The following is a 14,354-nucleotide window of genomic DNA, read 5'->3' as shown; positions in this document are numbered from 1 at the left end:
TTACCCAAGAAATCAAATCTCTTGTAATTAAAAGCACATCTAGAAGTATCTATTAAGGGAGAAAAAAACAAAGCAAAACTGTGGGATGGGATTTGCTGTGGGATACACTCACCAAGTGCTGCAGAGTCATGGAGTGGCCTTCTCCTGGAACTTGTGGCTGAGAATGAGTAGTATGGTGTCCCAGGTTTTCCTGAAGAAGATAGCTGTGCTGGGCTTCCAAGTCCTAGATCTTGTCTCAGGAGACTAGACTATAAAACAAGGTCAAGAAAACAAGTTACCTAAATGCTAACAGTGAACTATATCTCAAAATTTCATTATTTTTAAATTATTCATAGTGTTTAAATGTAGGAAGCAACCAGTAAGTATTTCTAAATTCAAACAGACCACTGGTTTTGGCCTATATTTTCTGTTATCTCCCTACTCTCATTTTCTTTTTTTAAAAAAAGATTTATTTTATTTATTTCAATGGAGGAATTAGAAAGGGAGGGAAAGAGAGAAAGAGATCTTCCATCTGCTGGTTCACTTCTTAAATGGCTATAACAGCCAGGGCTGGGCCAGGCCGAAGCTAGGAGCTAGGCAGGAGTTTCATCTAGGTCTCCCACATGGGTGCAGGGTACAAGAACTCAGGCCATTTTCTGCTGCTTTCCCAGGTGCATTAGCAGGGAGCTGGATTGGAAGTGGAGCTGCCCAGGCTCAAAGCCCATAATGAAATATTAGTGTCACTGGCAGTGGCATTACCTGATGTGTCACAACACTGGCCCCTACTGCTTGCTTTTTAAATAATTACATAGATCTATGTAATCTTAAGAGTTGAAAGATACTTATTAATTGTGTGGCTGTACTCTTTAATCATTAAGAATATTTCTGAAAATTAGCTACCTTGTTTTTGCTTGAATGTTTTCATAATCACAAAAGGAAGCTGATTTTGTTCTTTTTGCTTTCTTTTATCTTTTACTGTTTGAGTACCAATATTTTTAAGACTAGCCACTTCTATTTTCTTCATTTCTGTGTCATGACATGACCTTGAGTTGTCTTATTCACCATCCCTGATACTGTCCCCAGGATTTATTTTTAGTTTGTTGAAGTCCCTTGTAAAATATAAAGAAGACAATATCCCACATGTAGCCTGATTAGTACACAGTAGTTTTCATCACTATTTTTAAACAATCCATTTTTGTGTTAGCTCATACTGAGAGGTTAAGAAACTTCACCTCTTTCAGTTCTTCATTTTAAAAAATTTTCTTTAAAATTTTTTTAAAGATTTATTTATTTGAAAGGCAGAAAGAGAGAGAGTGAGAGAGAGAGAGAGAGAGTGAGTCAGTCCTTGCAGCTCTTCATTTTGCTGCATGTGCTGCTAACGTCCCTCCAAGGTTGTACATGCTTAGTTTGCGCTTTTTAGTCTCAAAGGCAAATTTAACATTTGCCTCTGATAAAATTCACCTTTTTATATTTTTTCTATAACAATCAGCATTTTCTCTTTTTCAGATTCTGGGTCTGGGCAACCAGTAGGGATCAACAATCTGATTAGAAGAAACTCATCAGAATGACATGTCAGAATGAGCAGCACAGTGTCCTGACAGATATTACAAAATGGTATCATGGGACTTTGTCTAGTGCTTCACTGAAACCCAGTAATTTAACAGCCTTCACTTATTAACCCAGTGGCCATACTACAAAAGCAAATGAAGCAGTTTGGTGGAGTTTAGCTCTAAAATTTCTGGTTTCTGAGATGAAAAGGATCATGTAGCTTTGCAAGAAAAGGGAGGGATAGAAGATCTCCAAGGGACAGAGTGATAAAAACAACTGAAGGTATGCTCTCATGTGAAAAGCACTGAGATCCCTCTGGTACATACACCAACTCCTACCATACATTTAATATCCCTACCCATCATTATAATACTTAATTTGTTACATAAAAGATTTATGTATTTATTTCAAAGGCAAAGTGACAGAGTAAGTGAGAGAAACAGAGAGATAAACTTTCATCAGTAGGTTCCCATAACAGCCAGGGCTGGGCCAGGCTGAAGCAAGGACTGAAAACTCCATTAGGGTCTCCCACAGAGATGACATTAACCTGAATACTTGGGCCATCATATGCTGCCTCCCATATGCATTAGTAGGAACCTACACTGGAAGTGCACAATAGCTGGGACTCAAACTGGGCACTCCAATATGTGATGCAGGGGCCCTACAGTGAGAAATCATCCCTAGCTCTGGTCAGAAAGATTGGCACAAAACTGGAACAGTAACCACAGGAGACTAGTCCCTATATCCATTCTAGTAGTCAAATACTATCACCCTTCTGATTTCAATGATTTGTCTTTGATGTTTCAACTTAAAAAAATTGAGATAGAATTCACCTAACTTAAATTATATATTTAAACGTTTTCAATCAGTAGCATTTAATGCATTCATGTTGTACAACCAGCACCAGAATCTGGTTCAGAACACTTTTTTTTTTTTTTTAAATTTTAAAAGTTATAGAATCAGTGGCCGGCGCTGCTGCTCACTAGGCTAATCTTCTGCCTGTGGCACCAGCACTCCGAGTTCTAGTCCCGGTCAGGGTGCCAGATTTTGTCCCAGTTGTTCCTCTTCCAGGCCAGCTCTCTGCTGTGGCCCGGGAAGGCAGTGGAGGATGGCACAGATCCTTGGGCCCTGTAACCCGCATGAGAGACCAGGAGGAAGCACCCAGCTCCTGGCTTCAGATGGGCCCAGTGCACTGGCCGCAATGCTCCAGCTGTAGTGGCTGCTTGGGGGGGTGAACCAACGGAAAAAGGAAGACCTTTCTCTCTGTCTCTCTCTCACTGTCTAACTCTGCCTGTCAAAAAAAATAAAAATAAAAATATAAAAAAAAGTTATAGAATTAGTGAGGCAGAAGAGAGAATATCAGACGTAGAGCACAGGAAAGTATACAGTCAAACCAAAGACAAGAAGAAGAAATTAGAAAGTTAAGACACTGTTGGGAATCTACAGGATACTATATAAAAAAAAAACAAAAACAAAAACAAAAAAAACAACATTCGGGTTCTAGGAGTTCCTGAAGGCATGGAGAGGGAGAAAGGATTAGAAGGCTTTTTTAGTGAAATAGTAGCAGAAAACTTTGGGGGTTTGGAGAAAGAAAGAGACATCTGAGTACAGGAAGCACACAGAACTCCCAATAAACATGACCAGAAAAGATCCTCACTGTGACACACTGTAATCAAACTCACCACAGTGAAACATAAAGAGAAGATTCTAAAATTACAAGAGAGAAATGCCAGATTACTCTCAGAGGATCTCCAATTAGACTCACAGCAGACTTTTCATCAGAAACCCTGCAGGCTAGGAGAGAAATGCAAAATACAGCCCAAGTCCTAAGAGAAAAAAACTGTCATCCCAGAATATTATACTCTGTAAAGTTCTCATTTGTGAATGAAGGTGAAATAAAGACCTTGCATAGCAAAAAGAAATTCAAAGAATTTGTCACCACACATACAGCCCTGCAAAAGATGTTTAAAGATGTGTTACACACAGAAACACAGAAACAGGGTCATCAATATAAAAGAAGGTAAAAGAAAATCTCACAATAAAAGATCAAAGGAAGTTCAAAGTATAAATTAGGAAGATCTTTGGAAAAATGGCAGGGCAAAGTCATTACTTATCAATAGTCACACTGAATATAAATGGCTTCAACTCTCCAGTTAAAAGGCACTGATTTGCTGAATGGATTAAAAAACAAAACCCATCTATTCGTTGCTTACAAGAAACAAACCATGCCAACAAAGGTGCATGCAGACCGAAAGTGAAAGGTTAGAAAAAGATATTCCATGCCAACAGAAACCAAAAAAGAGCTGGCATAGCCATCTTAATATCAGACAAAACAGACTTTAATACAAAAAATTGTTAGAATAAGAAGGGTACTATATAATGATTAAGGGATCAATTCAACAGGAAAATGTAACTGTTAAAATATATATGCACCTAATTACAGGGCACCTGGCTATTTAAAAGATATGTTAAGGGATTTAAAGGGAGACTTAGGCTCCAATACAATAGTATTGTGGGACTTCAATACTCCACAGAAAATCAATAAGGAAACAGAAGATTTAATTAATACTATAGACCAAATGGATCTAACAGAACTTTTCATCCTATAGCTGTAAAATACACATTCTTCTCAGCACTGCATGATACTTTCTCTAGGATTGACCACATACTAGGCCATAAAGCAAGTTTCAGCAAATTCAAAAAAATCAAAATCATACCAGCATCTTCTCAAACCACAACGGAATGAAGCTATAAATCAGCAACTCAGGAATCTCCAAAGCATATGCAAATACATGGAGACTGAACAACATGCTCCTGAATGAACAGTGGGTCATAGAAGAAATCAAGAGAAATAAAAAGCTTTTTAGAAGCAAATGTATAGATCCCTTGACACATACAATATACCTAAGTTAAATTATTAAGAGATAGAAAACCTAAACAGACCCATAACCAAGTCATAAACTGAATTAGTAATGAAGTCCCTCCCAACAAAGAAAAGCCCAGGACAGGATGGATTCACTGCTGAATTCTACCAGACATGTAAAGAAGAACTAACTCCAATTATTCTCAAACTATTCAAAACAATTGAAAGAGAGGAAATCCTCCCAAATTCTTTCTATGAAGCCAGCATTACCTTAATTCCTAAGCCTGACAAAGATGCAGCAGAGAAAGAAAATTACAGACCAATTTCCCTGATGAACATAGACACAAAAATCCTCAATAAAATTCTAGCCAACAGAATCCAACAACACATCAGAAAGATCACAGACCAAGTGGGATTTATCCCTGGTATGCCTGGATGGTTCAACATTTGCACATCAATCAATGTGATACACCACATTAACAAACTGCTGAAGAAAAACCATATTATTATTTCAATAGATGCAGAGAAAGCATTTGATAAATACAACACCCTGGAGCCAGCGCTGTGGCTCACTTGTGGAGGATGGCCCAAGTGCTTGCGCCCCTGCACCCGTGTGGGAGACCAGGAAGAAGTACCTGGCTCCTGGCTTCAGATCGGCATAGCTCCGGCCATAGCAGCCATTTAGGGGGTGAACCAACGGAAGGAAGACCTTTCTCTCTGTCTCTCTCCCTCACTTTCTAACTCTATTGTCAAATAAAAAAAAAAAATACAACACCCTTTCATGATGAAAACTCCAAGCAAACTGGGTATAGAAGGAACATTCCTCAACACAATCAAGGTAATTTATGACAAACCCATGGCCAGCATCATAGTGAATGGGGAAAAGTCGGAAGCATTCCCACTGAGATCCGGTACCAGACGGGGATGCCCACTCTCACCATTGCTATTCCATATAGTACTAGAAGTTTTAGCCAGAGCCATTAGACAAGAAAAAGAAATCAAAGGGATACAAATTGGGAAGGAAGAACTCAAACTATCCCTATTTGCAGACGATATGATTCTTTATTTAGGGGATCCAAAGGACTCCACTAAGAGACTATTCGAACTCATAGAAGAGTTTGTTAAAGCAGCAGAATATAAAATTAATACACAAAAATCAACAGCCTTTGTATACAAAGGCAATGCCACAGCTGCGAAAGAACTTCTAAGATCAATCCCATTCACAATAGCCACAAAATAATCAAATACCTTGGAATAAACTTAACCAAGGATGTCAAAGATCGCTATGATGAGAATTACAAAAAAATGATGCTGAAATTCATATGGAGGCAAAGGAGACCTTGAATAGCTAAAGCAATCTTCTACAACAAAAACAGACCTGGAGGCATCAAAATACCAGATTTCAAGACATACTACAGGGCAGTTATAATCAAAACAGCATGGTACTGGTACAAAAACAGATGGATAGACCAATGGAACAAAATAGAAACACCAGAAATCAATCCAAACATCTAGAACCAACTTATATTTTATCAAGGAGCTAAAACCAATTCCTGGAGCAAAAACAGTCCATTCAACAAATGGTGCTAGGAAAACTGGATTTCCACACGCGGCAGTGTGAGGCAAGACCCCTACCTTACACAAAAATCCAGTCAACATGGATTAAAGATCTAAATCTATGACCTAACACCATCAAATTACTAGAGAATACTGGAGAAACCCTGCAAGATATTGGCACAGGCAAAGACTTCTTGGAAAAGACCACAGAGGCACAGGCAGCCAAAGCCAAAATTAACAACTGGGATTACATCAAATTGAGAAGCTTCTGTACTGCAAAATAAATAGTCAGGAAAGTGAAGAGGCAACTGACAGAATGGTGGAGTTTCTGGATTTCTTTGTAGATTCTGGTTATTAATCCTTTATCAGCATCTGCTAATAATAATAGATAAAATAAAAAAGGAGAAAATGATCCAACGTGGGAGGCAGGCCACACAGCTGACTCATAGAATGACAAATGCCCTAAACAGCACTCTGGCCTCAGAATCAACCCTTAAGGCATTCGGATCTGGCTAAAAAGCCCATGAGAGCATTTCAGGCATGGAAAGCCAAGACACTGTGGCAAACAAACAAACAAAAAAACAACAAACCTAAATGAAAGATCTCTGTGAGTGAGAATTCGGTGGAAAGAAGGGGCCATCAAAGAAGGAGGTACCTTTCTCTGAAGGAAAGAGAGAACTTCTACTTTGATTATGGCCTTGTCTAAATAAGGTCGGAATTTGTGGACTCAAGAGGCTTCCATAGCCTTGGCAGCTCGTGACAAGGGTCTCGGGTGATTACTGACATCCTAAGAGTGTCAATTGTAAGTAACAGTGTCCCTCATTTTCATTTGTGATTTTCATAATTTGAGTCTCTGCTCTCTTTGTCAATCTAGCTGAAAGTTTGTCAATTTTGTTGACCTTTTCAGAGGATCAAGCTTTGATTTTGCGGTTTCTCTTTACTGCCTTTTATTATCTACTTTATTTCTGTTCTCATCTTTATTATTTCCTTTCTTCTGCTGGTTCTTGATTTAGCTTGTCCTTTATTGTAGTTCTCTTGAGCTATGAAGTTAGGTTACTGATCTGAGAGCTCACTATTTTAGAATTTATTAATTTATCTAAGAAGAGAATTGGAGGGGAGACTAGGGGAGTAGAAGGGGAAAAGTAAGACAGCATATGAACCTGAGCTCTCAGTGATCACTTCCTCAAGTGCCAGCATTCGCTGGGCCTCAACTAGGCCCGAGCCCTAGAGCTTACTTTTTAAATGTAGGCATTTAAACATTAAATTTCTATCTCATCATGGCTTTGACCACATCTCCTAAGTTTTGCTATACTATCTTTTCCTTTTCATTTGATTTTTCAGTTTCTTTAGAGATTATTGAACTATGCTGGAGCACACATAAAACAATCAATGTGAGGAACCAACCAAAGGTCATGACATCTTCCAGAAATATTCTTAATTAAGAACACAAATTATTTCAGATTCCCTTAAAGGTAAATTCTTCTATGAACCGAGCAGATATATTTCTTTATAAAGGAGAAAAGTGTGGCAAAGAGGATTTCAATCATGAGACAATCTGCTGTATACACGAAAAGACTAAGTGATATCAATGTGAACATTTAGCATTTAATGCACAAATCCCAACGTATACAAAGACTAGCAGATTGGGAGAAAAAGTATGATTACCAGATATACAGGAGAAACAGTTCCCTTTTTTAAATAGTAATCTCCAGAAGAAATGATAAAAGGGAGAAAAATGATCAATATAAATGCAAACAACACAAATGTGTGTTTTCTCTATGTAATAATCCATGAGCTATATATAGACTGCCCAATAATGTTCTATTGGTGTGCAAGAAGCATAACCTAGGAATCATTAACTCTCCTGTAAATGTCATACTGAAATTTCCATTGGTACATCTGTTTTGCATTTTGTTCTTTCTTTTATTTTGCCCATGATAGGAACACTCAACATTCCTCAAGTGGTATGATCAGAATATGGCTCACTGTATACTACATGGAACATATTATTACCATATGTTTGAAGTCAGGGGTCATGTACATTTAAGTTTTCCTTTAAACATCACTGGTCTTTCCAAAGGATGTTTCCTGCTCAATGCCAAACTGACTTTCATTGGTAGCATGCTTGTGGGCATCTGCTATACCTACTACTTTATCTGCATTTTCTCTTGTGGGAGGCACATATCAAGCTGGTCACCGTACACACAGAAGCAAATGCATGAGAGGAGAACCCGTAACAGTGTGTATTACACCACTCCCTGGCATACACATTCTTAAAGTATATATGTTAGGGGCCAAAAAGCACAGCCTGTAGATCAAATTGGGTCTGTTGAAAATAGTTTTCTGGGAACATTGTGGTTTTCATGCTGCAATGGGGGAGCTGAATAGTTGCAACAAAGAATGGATGGTCTATAAAGTATGAAATAGTTAACATTTGGCCCCTTTCAGAATGAAAATGATTTTTGATCCCCTAATGTTAAAGGTTTGAGGAGTAACAAAGAACTGAGATTGGGGATGTCTGTCTGCTTAAGCAATAAGGCAAAGACAGATAACATTTCATGAGTAAAATTTAACCAGTGAGTTATTTCTTTAAAGATGTCTAATAATAGTCATAATAAAGCCTAAATAATAGAGGCATGAAATAATCAAAATGAAAAATAAGAAAGAACTCTCTCATTATTTCTGAAAATAGAACGAGCATCTACAGAAAACAGTAATATACTGGAGACAGCATGGGTTTTTGGAGCAAGCTATCCTGAGTTCAAATCCTGATAGGTGATCTTGGGCAAATTATCCAACATTATGAGTCTGCCACACTGGGTTGGGTATTGTGGTGTAGAAGGTTAAGCCACTGTTTGTAATGCCCACATCCCATATAAGAGTGCCAGTTCGATTTCCAGCTACTTCACTTCCAATTCAGCTCCATGCTAATGTGCCTGGGAAGGTGGCAGATGACTCACATGCTTGAGTCCCTATCATCCATGTGGGAGACCTAGATAGATTTCCTTGCTCCTGGATTCAGTTTGCCCATCCATGGCTGTTGTAGCCATTTGGAGAATGAACCAATAGATGGCAGATTGCTCATTTGAACTCTCTCCCTACTCTGCTTTTCAACTAAATGAATAAATAAATAAATAAGCTTTTAAAAAATAAACATGTACACTACTATCAGATCATAGCATTGCCAGAAGAAAGATATATTAAAAACATGGTTATTGGCTTAGTAGAAAAAACCTGGTTTCACTCAAAAGGCTTCCATAGCTTTGGAAACTCATGACTGGAGCATAGGGAGATTACTGATGCCATAAACAGGAGTGTCAATTTGTAAAGTCAACAACAGGAGTCACTGTGCACTTACTCCTCATGTAGGATCTCTGTCCTTAATGTGCTGTACATTGAGATTTAATGCTATAACGAGTACTCAAACAGTATTTTTCACTTTGTGTTTCTATGTGGGTGCAAACTGTTGAAATCTTTACTTAATGTATACTAAACTGATCTTCTGTATATATAGAAAATTGAAAATGAATCTTGAAATGAATGGAAGGGGAGAGAGAGCGGGAAAGGGGAGGGTTGAGGGTGGGAGGGAAGTCATGGGGGGGGGGAGCCAATGTAGTCCATAAGCTGTACTTTAGAAATCTATATTCATTAAATAAATCTATATTCATTAAAAAAAAAAAACACCTGGTTTCCTTTTTTTCATTCTCCACAAATAATCACATTTTGAATATAACAAAAGAATGAGAATGAGATGAATAACATTTTGAAAATATTTATTTATTTGAAACTCAGAGTTTTTATTTATTTATTTATTTATTTGAAACACAGAGAGTTATATTTCATATGCTGGTTCACTCCCCAGAAGGCTGTAATGGACAGGATTGGACCAGGCTGAAGCCAGCAGCTTCATCAAAGTCTCCCATGTGGGTGGCAGGAGTCAAAGAACTTGGGCTATCTTCCACTGTTTCCCCAGGCTATCAGCAGGGAGCAAGACTGGAAGTGGAACAGCTAGAACTTGAATTGACACACTCATATGGCACAGCTCCGGCTGCTGCAGCCATTTGGGGAGTGAACCAGCAGATGGAAGACCTCTTACACTCTGTTTCTCCCTTTCTCTCTCTGTAACTCTGCTTCTCAAAGAAATAAATAAACCCCCCAAAAAAAATTTCACAGAAAATACAAATAAAAGAAAAACTTACACTACAAAGATTTTGAAATTCATACATATGATGGGGTCTTCAAAAATTCATGAAAAAAAATTCATATTATTTGAAAAACTTTCAGTAGATTTCAAATTTTTTGGCACCAAAATGAACTTACCTATTAATTCAAAATTTCCATGAACTTTCTGAAGTACCCTCATATAAGAGTCCAGTAACTGAATTCTCATTTTTCAGATTGATAACTTGTAAAACAGTATTTTATCATTTTATCAATGAATCTAAGGAGTGAAATCCTAAGGCTCAGTTGTCTACAGAATACACAATAGATTTTGCATATGCCAAAGGAAAAAAAAAAGGTACAAACTTTTAATGAAAAAAAAAAAAAAGATTCTGTGTTAACAATATTAGTGTTGAATAACTTTTATCCTAAATAGACAAACCTGGAAATGAGGTTAAGATATGCCTTCTTGTTGCATAGCAAATATTAATATACCACAAAAGATAAGGATGCTATAGTTCACTCAGTTGTCCTAATCACAGTAACAACTACTTTCTCCTCTTTAATCTGAATCATGGCCCACATGATCAAGTAAAGTAAATGTAGGAGAAATAGCTTCTTTTTAAGAACATAAAATCATTTTACCCTGTTAATGAAGATGAAATGTTTAGCAGTATAAGAAACATAAAAGAAGATTTTTATTTTCCATAAAAGATTAAGACAAGGTTTTCTCCACAAGGAGTTGGCAACTTACAAAATAACATCCAAGATGCCTATGGAAAATGCAACTAAAAAAACTCAAGAGATAAATATTAAAAGCCTAAAACTGTGATATTCTAACAATAACAAAATCATATATTTTCCTTTAATTTTTCACTTAGGTAACACCAAGGTACACATAATAAATTATTTTACTTTTTTCTCCTAAAGTAAAATTACTTAAAACCTTATATTATTGATCTTTCTGCCTGCCTGAAACAAATGAAAAGCACTATTGATTACCACTGATCTTGTCCTGGAGGTATCTCAGGCAAAAAAAAAACAAAAAAACCAGAAATATCCCAGAGGACACAGAACTGGGCAAAGCAGTTTGATTCTGTCAAGCTATCTTGTTCAAGGTAGAATTAATATTCTGAAATGAGATAACACTCATTTAAAACACATTATTAGAAAAAAATCTTTTTTATAGTTTTCTACAATCTCACCTATGAAAAATTTATCTAACATGGCAGATTATTCAACAAAAAGTTATCTCCTGAAATACTAATATGGCCTATATTTTTGTAACAAAACCTAATAGGTAAGTTACATTTTGAATTACACGAGAAACCACTACCTGGGCTGTATGAAGCCCACAAAATCATTTGGTTTGGTCTTGCCAAAGCAACCACAGGTGGGGATCAAAATTCAATAAATCTATAGCAGGCCAACTTTTTAAATTTTTTTTTTTTAATTTTTTGACAGGCAGAGTGGACAGTAAGAGAGAGAGACAGAGAGAAAGGTCTTCCTTTGCCATTGGTTCACCCTCCAATGGCTGGCGCGCTGTGGCCGGCACACTGTGCTGATCTGATGGCAGGAGCCAGGTGCTTCTCCTGGTCTTCCATGGGGTGCAGGGTCCAAGTTCTTGGGTCATCCTCCACTGCACTCCTGGGCCACAGCAGAGAGCTGGCCTGGAAAAGGGGCAACGGGACAGAATCTGGTGCTCTGACCTGGACTAGAACCCGGTGTGCCGGCGCTGCAGGCGGAGGATTAGCCTATTGAGCCGCGGCGCCGGCAGCAGGCTAACTTTTAAGTTGATCATTCTGTATGGCCCATGAATGATTTTATGAATATCCAAATGGCCCTTGGAAAAAAAAAAAAAATTCCTATCACTGCTAGACTGTAAACAAAATCATCATCTCTTTATAAAGAAATCCAATAAACTACATGATAGATAATGTTTTAAGTTTCCCTCCCTCTTAACTAGACTCTCACATGTGAACTGGAAGGGAGTAGTCAATGTAAGCCTTATCAAAAAGTAAAGGAGAGGGGTCGATGCTGTGGCGTAGCAGGTAAAGCTGCGGCTTGCAGTGCCAGCATCCCACATGGGCACCGGTTTGAGTCCCGGCTGCTCTACTTCCGATGGAGCTCTCTGCTATAGCCTGTGAAAGCAGTAGAAGATGGCCCAAGTCCTTGGGCCCTTGCACCTGCGTGGGAGACCCAAAGAAGCTCCTGGCTACAGATCTGCACAGCTCTGGCCACTGCAGCCAACTGGGGAGTGAATCAGTGGATGGAACACCTTTCTTTCTCTGCCTCTCGTTCTCTGTGTAACTCTGAATTTCAAATAAATACATCTTTTTTTTTTAAAAAAGTAAAGGAGAGGAATACAGTAGTGGATTTAGCTAACATCACTTATTAATGTGAAATTTTGTGAACTATATAGGAAGGCACTCTAAATGTGATTTTTATAGGCAGGTAGACCATCCTATGCAAGATGGTGCTGTCCAGTAGCTAGGAAGATTTAGAATCATATTGCAATAATTTTTAATATTCTTTACCATTACAGGGAAGCTATCTGAAATCTTGATAAACACAGGCTTGCTTCCTCAGAAATGGTTTCTGGGGAGTGCTTGTCTAGTGGCTAAGGTGCCTATGCCCCACTTCCAAGTAACTGGGTTCAATTCTCAGCCCTGGCTCTTGACTCTAGTTTCTTGCTAATGTGCTCCCTGGGAGTTGGCAGGTGATGGCTCAAGTAATTGGGTTTCTACCATCCACGTGGGAGATTTGGATTGAGTTCCCTGCTTGCTATAAAGGGCACTCGTCCAGCCCTGGCCATTGCAGGCATTCAGTGAGCTCGTTCTCTCTGCTTTCTACCAGTAAATGGCTTAGCTTCAACCATGCTAATTATAACTTCAGATTAAATAAAGACCAAAGCAATCCTGTATCAAAATTACCAGCACTGCTTTATGATTAAAATTCTGAAGTACAAAATTCCTTATCACTTGTTTTCTATAAAAATAATATTAATGCTGTCATATATCTTGAAAAAGTTATATTTATCATAGACTCATGGAACCTTTGTTCTGTGCATATTCTCTATAACTTTAATTTCATGCAAGCAGCTGTCTAAAAGGTTTGTCTTTTTGAGGAGCCAATGTGCTGAAGTTAAAGGGACAGAAAAGTATAACAAAACACCACAACACTGAAACTGGATAAATAAACTATAAGGAATTTTCAGCTGAAGTCCTTTTCTTTTTAAAGATTTATTTTATTTATTTGAAAGGCCAAGTTACAGAGAGAGGGAGAGAGAGGTCTTTCATCCACTGTCCACTCCCCAAATGGTTATATCAACTAGGGCTGAGCCAGCCCGAAGCCAGGGGTCAGGATCTTCTTCTGGGTCTCCCACATGGGCATAGGGGTCCAAGTACTTGGGCCATCCTCTGCTGCTTTCCCAGTCATATTAGCAGAGAGCTGGATCGGAAGTGGAGCAGCCAGGACTGGAGCTGGTGCTCATATGGGATGCCAGTGCTGCAAGCTAGGGTTTTAACCCACTGTACAACAGCATCAGCCCCTCAGCTGAATTCTTTATGCTGTGGTAACAAGTGTTTCTTTTGTCACTGAGTGACGAAGAAATGAAATTATTCTTAGAGCAAAATTAGTATAGTGATACTGTATTTGCAATTTTTATTTTAATTAAAATGAATCCCAGTATACTTTAGCTATAAATCCATTAGAAGTTTCAGAGATCATGGCAGGGAACTAAGGAGCAACGAAGAAGCTTTTCACTTCAAACCACAACAAAATGAAAATCTCAGAAGGTGAGTGAACTCAAGGCAAAAATAAATGCTGGGCTTTAATAATCTATCAGTCTTCTATCAATGATTAAAAACAGACTAATAACTTTCAAATTTGGAAAACAGACATTTTTGAAATAATTGCATTATGATGTAAATTATTTACATTGAAATTTCAGAACATGATAGCAATTATCAGTGTGTTGTTAAAGAATTCTATCCTGAGAATCTCATCAGATAGTGATGCAAGCTACGTTTGTTATCATTTTGAGAACAAAGAGATTTTGAATGAGTAATCAATAGCAACTGGCAGAAAATGAGACATTAATTATGATCCTCTCTAGTGTTTTGTCTAAGACAAGATTTCATTAAATGCTTTGTGCAACCTGAATAGATCCAAGTCATTATCAACACTTTGGACAATATCTTAATTTGAGAATGGATGGGGAGAATACACAGGGAAATAAAGTAAA

At 37.9% G+C, this 14,354-nt stretch overlaps 1 protein-coding gene across 26 annotated transcripts in view; it reads right to left on the bottom strand.

Annotated features, from left to right (window-relative positions):
- The window catches only part of TCF12 (transcription factor 12), a 402,091-nt gene that overhangs the window by 101,294 nt on the left and 286,443 nt on the right, over positions 1 to 14,354 (bottom strand). For all 26 annotated transcript variants that reach the window (XM_051821977.3, XM_051821978.3, XM_051821979.3 and 23 more), the window contains one exon: positions 113 to 248. In XM_051821977.3, the coding sequence (XP_051677937.2) occupies positions 113 to 248 (136 nt within the window). The remainder of the gene's footprint in view (positions 1 to 112; positions 249 to 14,354) is intronic.

Source organism: Oryctolagus cuniculus, chromosome 12 (genome assembly GCF_051225735.1).
Source record: "Oryctolagus cuniculus isolate XC-2025 breed Fujian yellow rabbit chromosome 12, ASM5122573v1, whole genome shotgun sequence".
NCBI lineage: Eukaryota > Metazoa > Chordata > Mammalia > Lagomorpha > Leporidae > Oryctolagus > Oryctolagus cuniculus.
This window is presented reverse-complemented; position numbering and strand designations above follow the sequence as displayed.